At 45.3% G+C, this 18,846-nt stretch overlaps 1 protein-coding gene across 2 annotated transcripts in view; it reads left to right on the top strand.

Moving 5' to 3' along the window:
- Window positions 1-285: 285 nt before the first annotated feature.
- PIAS2 (protein inhibitor of activated STAT 2) overlaps window positions 286-18,846 on the top strand; it is a 31,880-nt gene continuing 13,319 nt past the window's right edge. For both annotated transcript variants that reach the window (XM_086479243.1, XM_086479242.1), the window contains exons 1-5: window positions 286-309; window positions 9,810-10,284; window positions 14,446-14,530; window positions 15,157-15,207; window positions 15,334-15,424. In XM_086479243.1, coding sequence (XP_086335369.1) covers window positions 286-309; window positions 9,810-10,284; window positions 14,446-14,530; window positions 15,157-15,207; window positions 15,334-15,424 — 726 coding nt within the window. The remainder of the gene's footprint in view (window positions 310-9,809; window positions 10,285-14,445; window positions 14,531-15,156; window positions 15,208-15,333; window positions 15,425-18,846) is intronic.

Here is an 18,846-nt window from a genome sequence, read left to right as displayed (position 1 = left end):
GTGCCGGGCCCGGGCAGCCGCCTCTGTTCTACCGCCCCGCCGGTTCAGGCCTGCCGGGGTGCCCCGAGGGTCGCGGAGAGGCCCGGGCTTGGCACCGGCGGGCCTGCGTTTACAAAAAAAAAGCTGGTTTTCCCTCACGGTTTCTTTCGGGGCCGGCGCCGGGAAGGCGGCACGGAACCGCCCTCCCGCCGTCACGTGCCGGGGGCGTGCACAGGGTGCACGATGGTGGTGGTGGCGGCGGCGGCGGGGCCCGGCGACGGCGGCGGCAGCAGTAGCGGGTAGAAAATGGCGGATTTCGAGGAGCTGCGGGTGAGGAGGGGAGAGGTGGCGGTGGCGGAGACGCGGGACAAGATGTAGCCTGGTCGTTCCCGCAGTGTCGGGGGGTGGGGGGAAATCCTCGCCCGCCTCTTCCCCCGGCCTGTCCTCACGGGGAGCCCCCGCCGCACCCGTCCGTGCTTCGCTGGGGGGGACGGTGAACCGACAGCGCCGCTCGCTGAGGCGGCAGCCCTTAACGGCCGGCCGGAAACCACCGGGGCCCCGCGGCCGCCTGCGCCTTCCCCGAACGCCCTGAGACGCGTTCGGGGAGCGGCGGGAGCCGGCGGCGTCCCGGGGAAAACCCTCCCTGTCACTTCCGCGGGGCGGGCGGCGGGGAGGCTCGGAGAGCCCGCCCTCCATCTCCGCCGTGAGGGCTGTGCTGTTGGTGGGGTTCTTGCACCCCCCCCCCCCCCCCCCCCGCCCGACATTTTTAAAAGCCGTTTCGGCGGTTGCGTTCGGCCCGACCGGGCGAGAAGCCGGGCCCCGGCCCGGTGCCGGAGGCTCGCATGGCGGCCGGCGGGGCCCCGCGCCCTCGGGAGGGCCCAGCGCTGTGGTGCCCTTGCTGCGAACTGAAAGGGAGAATGCTGAATAATGGTTAGGTTTTTGAAACTGCTAATAATTGCTGAATTTTTTGAGAATTCATGACTCGATTTCTAACCGGGAAAACTGCCTGTGAAGCGTCGAATCCAGTATGTCTTTTCAGACCTGTTTTATCTCCAGTTGAATGCCTTTCGTATTGCACTTGTGGACTTTTTGTAACAGATTTTTCGGTGTGGGGGTGGCCTTTTGTATCTTAAGGTGTGTACACAAGGAGCTGACTGCATCGTTTCTGTATTTCCTTACGTTTCCTGAACAATCTCTGAGTATCTTTGTTCAGAAGGAGAAGGTTGTGCTTCTGCAGCATCCACACCTGCAGAAATGCTGCTGAGGGAATACTACATGCACGCTAAACCCCCCTGACCTAGACTTGCCTGCAGAAGGAATAAAAGTCAATTAAATAGGAACTGCTGTGAGTTGGGCTTTAGTGTAGAGAAAGGTCTGATGGCTGAACTGACTGTAGTCTGACCAACACTGGGAAATATGCTGGAATCACCAGAGGATTTCCTACACTAAGGCTTCTTCCAGCACTAACACTGGTTGGGTTGAAGTGGCTGTAGTATAGCTGAGGAGCTCTGTTAAAAAAATCCCATGGAAAGAACTGAGTTTATTTATTTGAGGACAACAATGCTCTACCTCAGTGTTGGGTTTGAGAACAGTTGGCTTATTTTTTTTCCCCAAGTTAAACTTTTTTTAAACTCTTTTGTCTTTACACGTTTTCTTGTTTGGTGTCCTTGCTTGTTCTTGGCCACCTTTCCAGGGTCTCTCAAAGGGCATGGCTTTGTAGGTGGCTAAACTCCCACTGTAAACTTAGTAGCAGGAATAACTTTTCTTGTTGTAGCACCTCTTGTCCAGTCTTGAGCTAGAGCTGTGGTCTGTGTAAGTATTGATAGGCTCTGTCTGGGAATTGGGTACCTAAATACCTTTGAAATTGTATAGGCACCTGAGTTCTTTCCAAAAGTAACCCAGGAAGTATGGAGGGAAAAGGGAACTGGGTTTCAGGCCAACTACAGGACTGCCTTTTTGTCACTTGAAAGAATAGGTATCAGTAGTTGAAATGTCTTTTGATGTCCACGTTCATCTTATTTGTAAACTGGAGTGCCTGTTGAAACGAATCTGTTTGCCTGGAGCGTCTCTAAATGTCCAAGATCCAGCTGATAATAATGCGTGATCCATTTTGGGAAAGCTCTAGGTATTTTCTTGGAAGAGAACATAGTAGGCTGCCTCGTGTCTTCCAGGCCTTTACTGCCTTTTTTTTTTTTTTTAAGAGGATGCATTTGAATGTGTCTGCTTGAATACCAAGCACTTGGTTTGCAGGTTAATTTTTTTTTTTTTTCAGACAACCAATTCTTCCTGCTTTTGGCTAAAGAAGAGAGACAGCCCCTTCCCCCCAACAGATTTTGTGAATTGACCTTTTGGAGTGATGTGAAACTGCTGCTTTATAGATTAACGTACGGGACGTTTTTATGACAGTGTTGTTTGCTACTGTTGTTGGTTGCAGTTTCCTGTAGTGTGTGATCTCTACCTGCTTTATAAAAGGCCATTAGGGCAATTTGGAGAGTTGAATTTACTATAGTAAATTGTTAAGGGTGGACTAAAGGCAGGAGGTCAGAGTTCTCTCTTAAATCCTGGTTTTGAGGGGAAATGCACAGGGGCAGCTTTTTTCTATTCTCAGGGCCAAGGATCATTTTAATATGTGTTAGTACCATCCCTGCCATCCTCTAGATCTTTGGAGTAAAAGTTCTGAGGAGCTATGACCAAAGGGTTATAACCAAGAGGCTGTAGTGAAGGAAAACAAAGAGGCTCAAAGGAACCTGCTGTTACATCAAGGCTTTTGGAAATCTTCAGTTTTGTTAAAGGACGTGGAAGTAGCTGTAACCACGGTCATTACTTTTCAAGATATTGGTGAAAATGTCCAGTATGAGGCTTAGCCTTCCAGACCTTCAGATTAACCCTTAATTAATTAGTAGTGTTTATTGAATTCTGTAGGTTACCAGTTTCTGGAATATTAGGGAGTTGCTGAGAAGCTGTGATGAGCACAACTGTATCTTTCTTGTAGTTTGAGGTACAATATCCAGACCTGCTGTTCACAGATGTGTTTTTAAATGTGGCTCATCACCCATAATCCTCGCTCACAAGCAGCCCGGTGAATGTCAAAGGGATTACACAGGCGTAGACGGACGTGGAGCACAAGTCAGCAGTCTGGTGCAGAGGCCAGAGATGGCACGTGAACACATTTTTTAACTCCTGGCCCAGGAATGGGGGAACTACAGCTCCTTCTGAGAGCCATCTCTGAGAACACCATTCCAGCTCCCAACAAATTCTGAACACACTCAGATTTGGCTGGAAGCTATGGTTTGCATCTCAGCAAAATACTGCAGATAAGAGGGGATCGGTTATTAAAGAGAGAGAGAACATCTCTTGGGTCCCCTGAGTTTCTGCTGGCGTCCTGACTCTGATTTGGAAACAACACAGAGTGCAGCTGTTGTTGAAACAGCGTAGACCCCCAGTTTAGAAGATAATAGCTTCAGTCTCGTAGTTTGTATTTAATCAGGTTTTGAAGTAATGTATTAGTTTCATCTTGACGGGAGGAAAAAAGCTGTCTTTATAGGTAAATTAATATACCTGTGCAGAACTAATTTGTGTGACACTGGTGATCGGTTTCATGGCCATTGTGGGGGAAAAAAAAACCTCCTCATTTTAGTGAGAAGAGATGGAAGTGTGCTCATACATCCTATGTGGAAGGGGAGATTACACAAAACTTACTGGGAAATCAGGGTTTATAAATGCTGAAAGTAAGTCCCACTTCTACTTTTTGCTCTTGTCCACCCGGTACTGAAGTAATGCAATTCAAATATGAAGAGCAATGTGTTTTGGATACCATATTAAAATAGAGACATTCAGGTCTCATTCATGTATGTATTGGATCTTTCATTCATACCAGACTTGGTGTCTCTTCGCTCCCCTTGCTTTATTTTTCCAGTTTGCCTGTTTACCAGGTGAAGCAGTGCTTAGTGCTAAATTCTTAGCCAAGAAGAGAACACCAAGAGCTGTTTTCACTTGTCCTCTTCAAGCTCATTGCCAGACACTCTGTTCTACTCTGTCTTACTTTAGCTGTGTTAATAACATGGTACTGTATATGCCAACCAGTTTGGGGGTTTCATTTAGAAATCAAATTCCGCACGCTGATCTGGGGTGAACTTAAAATGATGGACAGAATAGATATGAGAAACTTCTACTGGTGATACAGTGATCTTTAGGTTGCAGTTAACACTGAGTGTGTTAAATACATAACCTTTGATAAAATACAGTTAATAACCTATGACGAGAGGCTGCTATCTTGTATCTGTACATAATCCCCCTGTTCTTTCTAGATGTATAGTAATTTTTTCAGACCAGTGAGGTTTATTGTGGTGCCTTAAAAGTTTACTATATCTAGAATAATTAGCAATTTTAATGATTGTGCTGAGGGATGGGGATGATGGGGGAGAGGAAGGAGATAATGTAGTTTATGGTATTTAAAAAAACGAGGCTTCAACGAAACGAGTCAACCTTTGTTTTGAGTGTCTTGCGTTAAATGAACGCAGGTATTTGATTTAGGATTTTCAGTTTTGTTAAGCGCGTGCAACTCTGAGGACTAATGCCTAATTTAGGAGTGAGGCTAGAGTTAATCCAAAGAAGAATACGCATGATATTGAGGACCTGGTGGTCATGCTGTTTGCACCAACTGCTGCATTCTTCAGAGCTGCTCTTACTGTGCTGTACTACTTACACAGATTTAGCTAGTGACATCTGCATTCCTTCCCAGGACTTGTGGTTTTTATCTATGGTTACATTGGTTTCCAGGATACGCTTATGTTTGTGTTTAGGGTCAGCATAGAGGTCTTCAACCTTCCTGAGACATGAGTTGCTCTTTCTCACAAGTATGACACATTTCTAGCCTGCTGTACATCAGCATGTATGGAGATGTATTGCAAAAGATGTCACCAAGGTGCTTCACTGCTATGTGTGTCCAGAAGAGGGCTTAAAGTCAGGAGTGAGGATTTGTGGGGTTGGTCCTTGGTGCATCCCTTCCCTGTGTAGCCTTCAGACACCTCAGAAAGCATCTGAAAGCCAGTGGGGCTGAAGCGGAGCTCTTGGGTGGAGACTGACTAGAACTTTTGAGTCAACCTGGATGGCTTCTGCAGGTTCAAGTGTAGCTTTGGCTACTTGAGCAGCTGTAGCTGCCCAAGAAGCTATGTTGTTGGTGCTTATTGTAGACACATGTCAAGAATTTAGCAAGTGTTCTTGGTTACCTTTAATTCATATATGTAAGTACAATGACTGTTAAGTTGTGGGTAGCTTTGTGGGGAGCGTGAAGAATCACAGGCTGGTTTCGGTTGGAAGGGACCTCTAAGACCATCCAGTCCCAACCCCCTGCCCCGGGCAGGTACACCTTCTACCAGACCAGGTTGCTCCAAGCCCCATCCAACCTGGCCTTGAGCGCTGCCAGGGAGGGGGCACCCACAGCTTCTCTGAGCAACCTGTGCCAGTGTCTCACCACCCCCAGGGTGAAGAACTTCTTCCTTGTACCTCATCTAAATCTTCCCTCTTTCAGCTTTAAACTGTTACCTCTCATCCTATCACTACAGTCCTTGATAAAGAGTCTCTCCTCACCCTTCCTGTAGTCCGTCTTTAAGTACTGGGAAGCTGCTGTAAGGTCTCCCCAGAGCCTTCTCTTCTCCAGGCGAAAGCCTGGACCTCTTGTTTGAGAGATGTTTGATCCTGTACTTTGTTCTGAAACATGCCTGCCCTTAATTTCAGCAGTGTATCAACATTTCCTGGACTCCTTAACGTCCTTATCCCTGTGAAATGAATGTCATTCCAGATACACCTACGGCTTCATGCTTTAGAACAGTATTTCTGCTTATGAATCACGGTTGCTATAGTTTAAGAATAAGAAACAAAAAACGCTGTGGAACTTGTTATGACCTTCAAGTATGAAATTCAGTGGAAAAAATGTTTCTGGAATATAAAAATACTTGAATTATCCAGTCTGACTTCCTTAAAGTTCTGTCAGACTACTCTTTTGTGTTCATGGAGAAACATTAAAAATAAAATGGCTTTGGTCTTCCGTGTTAAAAAAGCTTTTTATTGGGCTGTGCAGCTGTAAAGAACTTCTCTTAAGAGAAAATTGATGGCATTTACATGACACAACTTGAATGTTTAATCTTAATTCAGTGATGTGAAAGGCATGTTAATAGCTAGGCTGCAGTCTGCTGCAATATTGCTGGAACCCCAAAAGAAAATAACTCGTTGGGGTTGTTTGGAAGTAATATCTGTCTTGCACCATGATTATAAACACTCCTAAGCATATGTTATGCCTCCATAAAACCTTGTTGGTTGTAGCAAGTGTCCACTTTGAGATATCTGTAAATTGAGTCATAAGCTAAAACATGTAGATCAGACTCGCTGCGTTTTCATGCACGTCATTTTTGTTGCCTCAAAGGGAATGTAGAATGAGCTTTAGGAGGAAAATGTTGCAAAAGCTATTGTTTAATTACTTCTGGTAAAACTCACTTTTGCAAGACTTTCAAAGGCATATGGAAGATTTCTTGCATTTATGGGCAAAACTATGGTTTTTTTAATACTCCCAACCATTTTTAGTGGAGGTGTCAATGTAAAATTGTGCTGACTGTGGTATTGAAGCCAGCCTATGTATTCTAATAAAATGAAATCCATCTTGTAACAAAATGCTAGTTTGTGCAGTATCTGCATAAAATGTTAGCTGTTTCAAGGCGTGATTGACTGCACATTTCACCTTGATTAACTTGCGAGAAGGCACAGAAGGCAGCAGGCAGGGTAATAAGACAGTACTTTGCAATACATGCTGTTTTCCTTAATCTCAATGTAAAGGATTATTCTATCCATTTGCATTCAGATTATGGAATCCAGAATCATGCTTACTGCGTGCATCTGAAATAAAGGAGCAGACGTTGCTATCAAGCTTATGCAGCTATCTGTAGAACGTGCAACATGAAGTTCTCAGTAAATTCCTGACTATCAGTATTACTTTTGAACACAATTTCTCTTTTATGTGGCATGAATGTGAAGCTGTTATAGTACTTCAAACTATTTTTTATGAATACTGAAACACTATTTTCTTCACTGTGTTTGGCTGTGAGACTGAGGAGAAGTCGCAGGGGAATGCCAGGTGGAAACTAACCTTGTCCAGCAGCTTGCAAATTGGATGGAGTTCTGTCTCCATTTCTTCTTTTCTTGTATCATTTTGCTGTGGAGAGAAGTTGCTGGGATGAAATTAAGGTGACATCTGCTGTTGGTCTCTTCTCCAGAAGTTAGGGTGAGCCAATCAGCGTTTCACGTGACGCTGCTCTCACTGGCGATTGCGTCTGTGGTGCGTTTGTAGATGGGGTGTTGGGGGAATACCACTTTGAGGACTGCTGGGTTAGCTCCCTGATATCTACTCCTATCTGAAATAGGATAACCTTGTCCCCTCAACAATGAGGAAAGGGTGTGCCTGGTGAGAGTACTGCCATAGTATTTTAGGTAGTTGTTTTCATATGCACAAATAATGTGGCCCTTAAAGGCACATCCTGGCTGCTCTTGCTCCTGCCATCTTGTAATGGCACAAGAGGGACCTGGACAGGCTGGATCGATGGGCTGAGGCCAGTGCTCTGAGGTTCAACAAGGCCAAGTGCCGGGTCCTGCCCTTGGGTCACCACAGCCCCAGCAGCGCTACAGGCTGGGGAGGAGTGGCTGGAGAGCTGCCCAGCGGGAAAGGCCCTGGGGGTGCTGGTCGACAGCCGGCTGGACATGAGCCGGCAGTGTGCCCAGGTGGGCAAGAAGGCCAACAGCCTCCTGGCCTGTATCAGCCATGGTGTGGCCAGCAGGAGCAGGGAGGGGATCGTGCCCCTGTACTAGGCACTGGTGAGGCCGCCCCTCGAATGGTGGGTGCAGTTTTGGGCCCCTCACTGCAAGAAGGACACGGAGGTGCTGGAGCGTGTCCAGAGAAGGGCAGTGAAGGTGGTGAAGGGTCTGGAGAACAGGTCTGGTGAGGAGTGGCTGAGGGAGCTGGGGGTGTTCAGCCTGGAGAAGAGGAGGCTGAGGGGAGACCTTATCACTCTCTGCAACTGCCTGGGAGGAGGCTGTGGTGAGGTGGGGTCGGTCTGTTCTCCCAAGGAACAAGCGATAGGACAAGAGGAAATGGCCTCAAGTTGCACCAGGGGAGGTTCAGATTGGACATAAGGAAAAATTTCTTCACCAAAAGGATTGTCAAGCACTGGAACAGGCTGCTCAGGGAAGTGTTAAACTCACTGTCCCTGGAGGTATTTAGAAGACGTGTAGATGTGGTGCTTAGGGACATGGCTTAGTGGTGGACTTGGCAGTGCTGGGTTAACGGTTGGCCTTGATGATCTTAGAGGTCTTTTCCAACTGAAATGTTTCTATGATTGTAAGTTAAGTTTTCATCTGGCTCAATTCCCTGATCTGTCTTACTGCAAAACCAATTTTTTCAACATTAGGTAGAGAATAGGGACCAGCAGATAGGGGCAGAGGGGGTATTCAGACTTTTGGTGGCTGATTGCATGGTGGTAGCACAGTTGTGTTAAAACTTCTGCTGAGATCCGATCAGTGTTAGAATACATGGGTGTAAACTCTAACTGTATAATAAGGATTAGGGAAGGTAAACCCGAAATATTGTGTTTTGAGTTGTACCCCTTCTGAAATCAGTGCCCAAAGCTTTAAATGTTGTATATTGGACTGATATTTAAAAATCAACAAGCATTTTTGAACTGTTTTTAAAAACGTCTGTTATGATCCTGACGTTTACTACTTAATACTTTCTATTAGGGCCTTTATCTGCCAGTCCTTGAGTCTGGAGTTGGTATGGTACAGCAGTACAAATTAAAGTCAGATGTTCTTTCGTCTTTAAAACTGAACCTTCTTGTTACGGTGGAAGAGTCCCATAGAAATAGGAAGGAACTTGCTTAGAAGAATTCTGGGCAATTTTATGTATCTGAAGAGAACTTGCTCACAAAAATGTAAGATGGTGCCCCTATGCACAGTTACTCATTTATAGTAATGGAGTAAGATCACTTCCTCATGCGTAGTGGGTGTTTTTATTTCTTTTTTTTTTAAATGAGAATCTTTCTGTCTATGAACTTCATAGTCCAAGCCTCAAAATCTTCCACAGCGAACTCTGATAACCAAGTAAATAGTAGTATTTCCTTTGAAGAGATCTTTGTGTCCCACAATACCAGAACATGACACGAGAGGGACAGGAAGTTTTCTGTGATGTTCTGGAAGAATCAATTGTGTTGGTTGAACAGTTTGTTAGTGTGATCTAATGTAGCTGTTTATAAAGTGTCCACCTTGCTTTGCCACCCTTTCAAGGGTGAAACCTTATGTGCCTGTCTGTTCGTGCGTGTGTTTAACATGCTGCCCAAAGTAGAGGACATTTCAGAATAAACTATGCAGAACTTATTTTATTTCTTAAAATGCGATGGAAGACAGGTGATAATACTGGTTCATCTGGCACTTTTTGCTTGTTTCATGAAGCGAGACAGATATTTTGTGTTGGAGCTTATGTTTCTGCCGGTGAATTTAAGATAGCACTCCATGGGTTGCATTAAAATTTTGTTTTTGTTGCTATTGTTTGAGTGTGGAAACAATTAGAAAACTTTGAAATTGTTAATGCAGCCAAACTCAACCTTCATCCTGGATGCTTTGTTTCTTCTCTTTAAAGTAACTGTACTCTTGTGTTGGTAAGGGTATGGGTAGTATCTAAGATGACAGCTGTGGAACCAGAATGATGGAAGTTCAGATGCTTCACCATGCTCCTCAAAGGCCTCCTTGCGGTACTGTTGGTTGACCTGTGCTTGTCTCTCTTCTCTTCCTAGAATATGGTATCAAGTTTCCGTGTTTCTGAACTACAAGTGTTGTTGGGGTTTGCTGGACGTAATAAAAGCGGGCGGAAGCATGACCTCCTGATGAGGGCATTGCACTTACTGAAGAGCGGCTGCAGCCCAGCAGTTCAGATAAAAATCCGTGAACTCTATAGGCGTCGGTACCCAAGGGCAATTGAAGGACTCTCGGACTTACCAGCTATAAAACCTGCGGTTTTCAACTTGGACAGTAGTTCCTCTCCTGTCGAGCCTGACCTGGCTGTTGCTGGCATTCACCCGCTCCCTTCTACTTCGGTCGTGTCTCAGTCTCCTTCCTCGCCTGTCAGTTCTGTGCTCCTCCAAGACGCTAAGGCACAGTTTGAGATGCAGCAGCCGTCACCTCCGATTCCACCCGTTCATCCCGATGTTCAACTGAAGAGCCTACCTTTTTACGATGTGCTTGATGTGCTCATAAAACCTACGAGTCTAGGTAAGTGTTTAATAGCTCTGCAGGTTGCTTAATTCATGAAATAAGTGTTGCTTATGGCAGTACTAAGTCCAGACTTGAATGGCTTTTTGCAGCTGGGGAAAAGGGGAAACTGCCTTTCTGTCTCATCTCTGCCGTTGCCCTCTCTTCACCATTAGTCCCCAAAAGTGCCAAGCCACACTTCAGAAAATAGTGTTCTCTTGTGTAAATATTGTATGATTAAAGATCTTCGTCCTTTGAATATTAAATAATAGAGTAATTCAGTTGGGAAGTACCTACAATGATGATCTAACTGCCTGACGACTTCAGGGCTGACCCGAAGTTAAAGAGTAGTAATTAAGGGCGTTGTCCAAATGCCTCGAGCATGGACAGGCTTGGGGCATTGACTACATCTCTAGCAAGCCTGATCTGGTGTTTGACCACCCTCTCTGTAAATAAATACTTCCTGATACCTAATCTGAACCTCCACATTTGGCTGAAAGATTTGGACCTGAAGCTTCTGCCTCCTATAAGTGAGGAATGCATCTGTTGTGGCTGACAGGAGAAGGATTTAAGGGTCAGTAATTAATAAGGTGCAACGATGTAGAGAACAAGTTCCCTGGTTTGGTAGTTTAAGCTTGTGTCACTGCAACAGTTCTGCAGGTTCTGACATCTGGCGCTGAAGCAGATACTTTGTGCAGCAAAGTTCAGTGTTGTACTCAGTTTAGGGAAGATTTTTTTCCGCCTACAGGTTGTTGTCGTACTGTGTGTTAAAATGTAGAGTGGACCTCTGTCTTCCGAATAACCTGACATCTCAGTTTAGTTTCCTCAAACACCTCAGTCTTAAAACATATTTAATTGTTTGGAAATACATGGTTTTCTGTCTTGAAAGTCAGCCTGTCTTACCTTACATGGTAGAAAATGTTCCCTAACTGTTTGGTGATATTGTTTAGAAACACTTCAGCATTTTGCAGGCTGCTTGCATCCTCTTAAACGTTATTTTCTTAACTGATAATGAAGTTTTGTACCTTGGTCAAGCGATCATTGTCTTCCTCCGGTACCTAAAGCAGCAAACATTACCAACAAGCATTATTTACAGTGCCTGTGGTCGCTTCTGTTTGTGTGTCGTGACAGTCTGTTAGAGTTTGATATCCAGACTGTGTTGGTACAATAGCTGCTGTGGTGTGGGACAGCTCTGTGGCTCACGCTGCCATTACCTATATGGAGGTGATCTGTCAGTGCCACAACGTTGTGGATAACTCCTGGTTATGTTCCCTGTGCGCGGTAGCCGAGTATCTTAACTAGCTTCCTGAATTATGCTGTGTTGTGGGACAACTGTTGGCTCGTAGTTCACCAGACTGGTTGCCAGCCACGTAGTCATTCTGTCCCGTGTAATGCAACATGTGCTCAGTGTTGTATTTCTGCTGTACAGGTACCTTTTGCTTCCTGGTCAATGATAGCTAGAGGTGGTGGCCATATGCTAGAAATTTCCCTAATGGCTGTTTCTTCTCAACTTTGGAAATGATCCTTTTCTTCTGAAAAGAGAATGCTTCCTTAGGGGTGTCACCATGTTATAGTTAGAGCTGCAGGTAAATTCCTCTTTCCCTTGAAGACTGTAGGCTCTTTGGATGTTGCCTAGTTTTTGTAGGAGTGAGGGTTATCTAGTCCTGTAGCCTTTGGGTCCTCTTAGGACATGGGCAAGGGGGACAAGGTTAACTTAACTGAGTACTTCCTTGCCTTCCAACTCTTTCCAGAGCGCAGTACCTGAAAGTGGCAGCAGTCAGAGCGACAGCTCAGATCTGTGTGAGGCGGAATGGGGAAATGAGATGTGAGGAATGGCTTTAAATGCAAATTGTGGGCCCTTCTGATGTTAGAAGGATATGAGCATTGGCGGAAAATCACCCTTAACGTGGATGCATGAGCAAATCTGGAAATGAGGCTTCCTTTATTTCCTATTTTTAGAGTGATATGGGTAGCTTATAGTCCCAGTTAGTGGATGTGGGATGCCCCAGTGACGGGGACATGGTACAGACAAATTTTGTGTGTTTTGAGAATTAAGGGCTTGGAAACAAAGACAGACAGGTAGGTCAGAGCTCAGAATATAGTCCACTTCACTGTGACTCTTTAAAAGGGATGAGTGTAGGTATTCTTCTGCACTAACATGAGAACACAAGAGCAGGTGTAAGTGTGGGGTTTTGTTTTAACCCACACTTAGTTCAATAACTGAATATTTTAATGATCTTTTTCATGTGTGCTCAAGTATTATTTGTAAAATATGAAATGCTGTCTGTGGTGTGTGTGTGAGAACATGCACAGTGTAGCTGTTTTGAATTGTTCGAGGAACTTGGTGTGTTTGTTCCACCTGGGTTCTGTTTTGTGTTTTGTGCCCTTTTTGTGTGTGTGTGTGTTCTGGGCAGACAGATCATCTCTGAATCAGTACTGGGATCGGTACTGGGACCAGTGCTGTTTAACATCTTTGTCGGCGACACGGCCAGTGGCATCGAGCGCACCCTCAGCAGGTTTGCCCACGGCACCGAGCTGTGTGGTGCGGTGGACACGCTGGAGGGAAGGGAGGCTGTCCAGAGGGACCTGGAGAGGTGGACCTGTGCAAACCTCAGGAGGTTCAACAAGGGCAAGTGCGAGGTCCTGCACCTGGGTCGGGGCAATCCCAAGCACAGATACAGGCTGGGGGATGAGTGGATGGAGAGCAGCCCTGGGGAGAAGGACTTGGGGGTGCTGGTGGGTGAAAAACTGAATGAGAGCCAACAGTGTGAGCTCACAGCCCAGAAAGCCAGTGGCATCCTGGGCTGCATCAAAAGGTGTGTGGCCAGCAGGTCCAGGGAGGGGATTCTGCCCCTCTGCTCTGCTCTGGTGAGACCTCACCTGCAGTGCTGCGTCCAGCTCTGGGGCCCCCAGCACAGGAAAGACATGGAGCTGCTGGAGTGAGCCCAGAGGAGGGCTACCAAGGTGGTCAGGGGGCTGGAGCACCTTTCCTATGAGGACAGGCTGAGAGAGCTGGGCTTGTTCAGCCTGGAGAAGAGAAGGCTTCGGGGAGACCTTAGAGCGGCCTTCAGTGCTGAAAGGGGGCTGCAGGAGAGGTGGGGAGGGCCTGTTTACAAGGGCCTGTGGTGACAGGACGAGGGGTAATGGTTGGAAGCTGGGAGAGGGCAGGTTTGGACTAGGTACAAGGAAGAAGTTCTTCACCCTGAGGGTGGTGAGGCCCTGGCACAGGTTGCCCAGAGAAGCTGGTGCTGCCCCCTCCCTGGCAGTGCTCAAGGCCAGGCTGGATGGGGCTGGGAGCAACCTGGTGCGGTGGGAGGTGTCTCTGCCCATGGCAGGGGGTTGGAACTGGATTTGAGGTCCCTTGCAACCCAAACCATTCTATGAATGTGAGAGGGTACAAGACAGCCTAGCTCTTCCCAACCTGCCTGGCTTGGTTGTGCTATTTTTGCATTTGTCCTTCTTGCTGGTTACTTTAAGCTGTTGGACAAGTCCAATCTACCTTTATTTCAGGTCAAGATTTCTAATTACTCAAGTTGAAAGAAAGTAAAAAAGTAACATGGACATCCTATCAACGCCTAATACTAAAACATTACTGCTTCCCATCACTGACTGACAAGTAGGATTCTGACATGAAAGTGGTGTGTGTGTGTGTGTGTGTGTATATATATATATTTTTTTTTTCCAAATGCTGCTCCCAGGTGTGAAGTCTAGCTGGCTTCTCTGGCATTAGGGTTTGTGTTCCCTCCCTTCCTCCCTAAAGGCTTAGTTACCTCTAGTCGTTTCAGAATTGAGTAATTTTCCAGTTGCCTATTAATAACCTCTGGTGCACGTTCTCCTCTTGTAGTACATTGAAGTAGTTGTAAACATCTTCTCAGTGGTACTCTTTTTGCCAGGTATCCAGTGTTATATTTTGTTGTGTGTTGGTTGGAAAGGATTATAACACAGGTTGCCAAGCTTCTTTAGTACTGAAGTATAACGTGATATTAAGCTGTCTGAATATAGTTGAATGAATTATTTGTTCCATTGCTTTCCTGTTGACAGTTACATGCAGTTCAATCACAATTTGATTATATTAAGTGATTTATGCCTTGTTCCAGGAAAACCTCAACTGCAGATCCTGTTTTAATCGATTAGTTTAATCACCATGGTTAAACCTCTTTTTTTTTTTTCCTCTTTTTCTAGTACAGAGCGGTATTCAGAGATTCCAAGAGAAATTTTTTATCTTTGCTTTAACACCTCAGCAGGTCAGAGAAGTCTGTATTTCCAGGTAAGAAGTAAGAGTGTGGCATAGCATAGGTAAACTTTTTTAAAATTTCAGGAGAAAATGTGGGGGTTTTAGTTTGTTTTATGCATTGCATAAGCACGCAGATGCAGAGTGATAACGCTCACCAAAGTTATGCTGAGTTTAGCTGTCCTGTTGTCTTCAGGAGCTACTGTGCACAGAATTTATGTGCAGTTGGGGTAAATCCTACGCCACTAAAGAGTTAACAATTCCTTGGTTCCAAATAATTGTGACTATTCAGCGATGGTAAGCTTTTCTTCCCTGCATGTTTCCTGGCTGCAGGGAAGGCTGCTTTTATCTTTTTGTCCCAGGGTTCATGTTGTTGCAAGACCTGTGGTGTAAGCCAAGAGGATTCGCGGGGTTTTTCCTCTTTGGCAACATCGTCCTTTGTTACTATAAACTGTTGACAGAGGATGCTGATCCTAAAGTCCTGCTTGACTTGGAGTAGCTAAACAGAGGTGTTGCTCGTGAGACTTGTTCATAGCTCAATAAAAGAAAAATAAGAGCAAAGTTTAGTGACTTTTGTGGCAGGCGCACCAGTTATTTCTGCATACGACTTGGAATATGCGATCTGCTCTCTAAATGGGTACGTCTCTTTGCCTTTGTCACAGGGACTTCTTGCCAGGGGGCAGGAGAGATTACACAGTCCAAGTTCAGCTAAGGTACCTTTTACATACTCTTCTCTTATGACTTCTTAATTGGCTAATGTAACATACGTCTGGATGTTTGTGGGGACATATGGATGTGCTGGCGCTTGAAAATGATGCTTTCTCTTTTTGGGGATCTAGGTTATGCCTAGCAGAGACAAGCTGCCCTCAAGAAGATAATTACCCTAGTGGTTTGTGTATTAAAGTGAATGGGAAGCTGTTTCCGTTGCCGGTAAGCTTGTTTGCATGTACTTGTGGCTTCTTTGTGACTTGCAATGCATGTTTTTTTTTCTGTTATGTTAGCTTGTTAAAACAATCAAGCTGTTTATCACTCAGATTTCTCTGGTTACCAACGTTTGGCACGTGGTTTGTACATTTGTTGTGTGAGAGCGCCATTAACTGCTCTTGGTCATGGTAGAGCCACTGCATGGATTACTTGTACTTTCGCCATCTATAGCAAACCTCATCTGTGGCAGTTAACACAATAAAATAGGTCAAAACCAAACCAGTGTCTGCATGGGGAATGCTCCTCGTAGGTCTTCAAATGGAGTTTGTTTGACTTGATTGGTAAAGCCCTTGCTGTTTGGGCTATCTGTATTTTGTGATTGGCTTAAGTTCCTTCTTGTGACGAGGGAACAGTACCACCTCCTTGTGTACAACTTTGTACGCTGCTGTCCACCTGTCTGGTTAGAGCAGAATTAATTGTGAGGGTGAAGAACAGACACATTCTAGGGTTCCTAGCACTTGCTGATACTGGAACAGGACAGTGTTGGCAGTCATGCACTTTACTGGGGTCTGATGTTGCAAAAATTAGTATGGAGGCAAGGTCACCTCAAGGCTTGAATATATACAAAAAGGGAAAAGTACTGTCATTATTCTTGAAAAATCTCTGGAATGGGTATCTCTGTACAGTAGAACAGAGAGAGACTCTTATGCAACCCATTCTGAAATAGTTCTGGAAGCTATAGAAGATGGACATAGTGGTAGTACAGAGGATTCTTTCCGCAGTGGGTTTGGAAAAATACTGCCTGGAAAAAGGTGTGAAACCTTTTTCGGAATGTTTGTCACCTTCTTGGTGTGTCAGATGTGTTGTCCTGTACCTTCCCTCCTGCCATATGCAACCATGACTGCTTTTTTGCCCCTACTCAGCTCAAGTGAGACTCTCTAGCTTCTCTTCCCAGTACTTCTTTAACCATTGCATCACTGTTCTTCTATCTGTCTTCATTGTGTAAGACACCCCTCTTGAGTCCCTCCATTTGTTTGACAGAAGGACTGGAAACCTTAAAACAGCTCTCGAGATACCAAAAAGTATTCTCTTAGAGGAATACACTGAAGGAATGGATTGGACAGGATTAAAAAACCGAGTCAACTAAACTTTGACTCAATTAGCACAGTTTTTGGAAGTGGGGAGCACTGGAAATCTCTCTTTAATCTGCAGGGCATTTTCTTCTTATGTTTTCTAGTCAGTATTTTCTGCAAATGCCAGTTACATTCTTTGTGGTAAACCTGAGGATTTTCTCCTTCCTTCTGCAGATTTCTCCCTTTCTTTAAGCAACCCACTAAAAAGAATTGGGTCTGATGTTATCCTATGGACATCAATGTCTGCTGCTTCTCAGTCTTGCGAAGTCAGTTTACACCCTGCTATGCTATCCATTTTGTGTGTAACACGTGTCACAGCTGTAGCAAAAATTGTTTGTGATCTTGGATTATTGCTTTGCTTTATATCTAAATCCTGTAGGTTCTTCCTGCACATCGTAAGATGATTCTTTAATCAGTTCAGCAGAAAACATAGGTGAGAAAGTGAATAAATTACTATTGTCTTGGCAACTTCCTTTCCTCTCCTTCTTCAGTATGAGCTGAATGACAAATACATCTCAGTCTGAGTGCTCCTGCAAACATTTTTTTGTTGATTTAGTCACTGCATCCTTTCTATTGCAGGAAGTGTAAGATAACTTATTTGCCTCAAAGATCACTATTGTCCAACTCAGTAGTCTTGGTGTTAGGTAATTAATCAGCGATGCCAGCCTCTATTGCCAACTCACACAATTCTTGAGTGCTATTCTGTCTTACCCTGGTATACCAGTGCGTCCCTCTGCAGGTGTCTGTAAATTACTCTTGGTCATCTCCTTGGCTGCAATCCTTACCAGAAACTTCAGAGGAATGCTGTCAGTGTGCCAGGGCTGCTTCGGGTTGTGCCAGCTCGTGTTAACATGGTGTTTTCTTGTATTCCTACAACTGTTTGTGTCCTCCCTTTATTGTGTTGGTTCTGACTTAAAAAAGGAGTAAATGTAGAGCCTTGCATGCTGGTGTCTTGGTAAGTAACAAGGACTTTATATATAATGCACTACAGCAGGTGGTTCTCCTGTTGACTTCTCTCATAGGCAAGACAAAACGCAAAAGTCCAAAAAGGTAATTTGCTTTTCTTCTCAGGGCGCCTCTGTAGACCACTGCGAGTCTCTTTCAAAGGACAAAATCAAATATGTCAGGACAGGCTGGAAGTAGCCACATAGAAGACAGACAGCTTTCTGTTGATGGATTTTTCTGGCTCTAAAAGATTCCACCTGCTTTCACTAAGATGGTTCTTGCAAGAACCATGGAAGATTTAAAGGCCCAAATAATGTTGGCACTTCCTAGCCCCTAGAGTTAGCAGCCTAACTAAAAAGTGGCTGGTTATGGTAATGACCTTATAGCAGCCTTCCAGTCCCTGCAGGGGGGCTACAGAAAGGCTGGGGAGGGACTTTTTACCAGGGCCTGCAGTGACAGGACAGGGGGTGACGGCTGGAAGCTGGGAGAGGGCAGGTTTGGACTAGGTACAAGGAAGAAGTTCTTCACCCTGAGAAGAGTGAAGAAAAAACTCACCTCTTCACGGTGAGACACTGGCACAGGCTGCTCAGAGAAGCTCTGGCTGCCCCCTCCCTGGCAGTGCTCAAGGCCAGGCTGGATGGGTCTGGGAGCAACCTGCTCCAGTGGGAGGTAACCCCATTACCCCAAGACCATGCTGGTTGTGATAGGCAAGCGGAGTGCTCTTTAATTAACTCCTGGAAGGCTAGGAAGGGAAGGTTTTAAAGCTAGGAGCTGTGAATGTGTGTTTCTCTGCGTAAAGAAATGTATATGTGTGTGTTTTTTTAACCAGCATGTCCTTTCTGGGAGAGATTCTTGTATAGAACCACACTGGCCTTGAACTAAATGAAATCTGTCAGTCAGGTCTGTGCAAGACATAGGGCTGCAATCTCTTACTGGCATCCTTCTGGTACAGGATGAGTTTTTTGAGAGGAGTGGACTGCAGGCTCGTCTGTGTGAGATCAAAACAGAGTCTCAGAGTTCTGTTACAGGCTGGCTTGCTTTCATAGGGACAGATGCAGGGCGAGATGAATAAGCTGCAGCTCGGCTGTGTGCTCCTCCGCATAGCACAATACTTTCAGCTCATGATCTGCTGGAGAGTATCTGCTTGCCTAGAAGCAAAAAGGAACTGAATGGCTCCTGATCCAATTCGCATGGATCATCTAGGAAATAAAACTTCAGAGAACCCGTCCAGGTTATGAAATTCTTCACCAAATCTCAGCAAACGAGATCTGGTTTGCTTTGTTTCTGCAGACAACAGCTCTTAAATACAGCTGATAGTCCATGTACTTCTTCAGGGGCCTTGGCAGAGTT

Source organism: Leptosomus discolor, chromosome Z (genome assembly GCF_034619465.1).
Source record: "Leptosomus discolor isolate bLepDis1 chromosome Z, bLepDis1.hap2, whole genome shotgun sequence".
Classification (NCBI taxonomy): Eukaryota; Metazoa; Chordata; class Aves; order Leptosomiformes; family Leptosomidae; genus Leptosomus; species Leptosomus discolor.
This window is presented reverse-complemented; position numbering and strand designations above follow the sequence as displayed.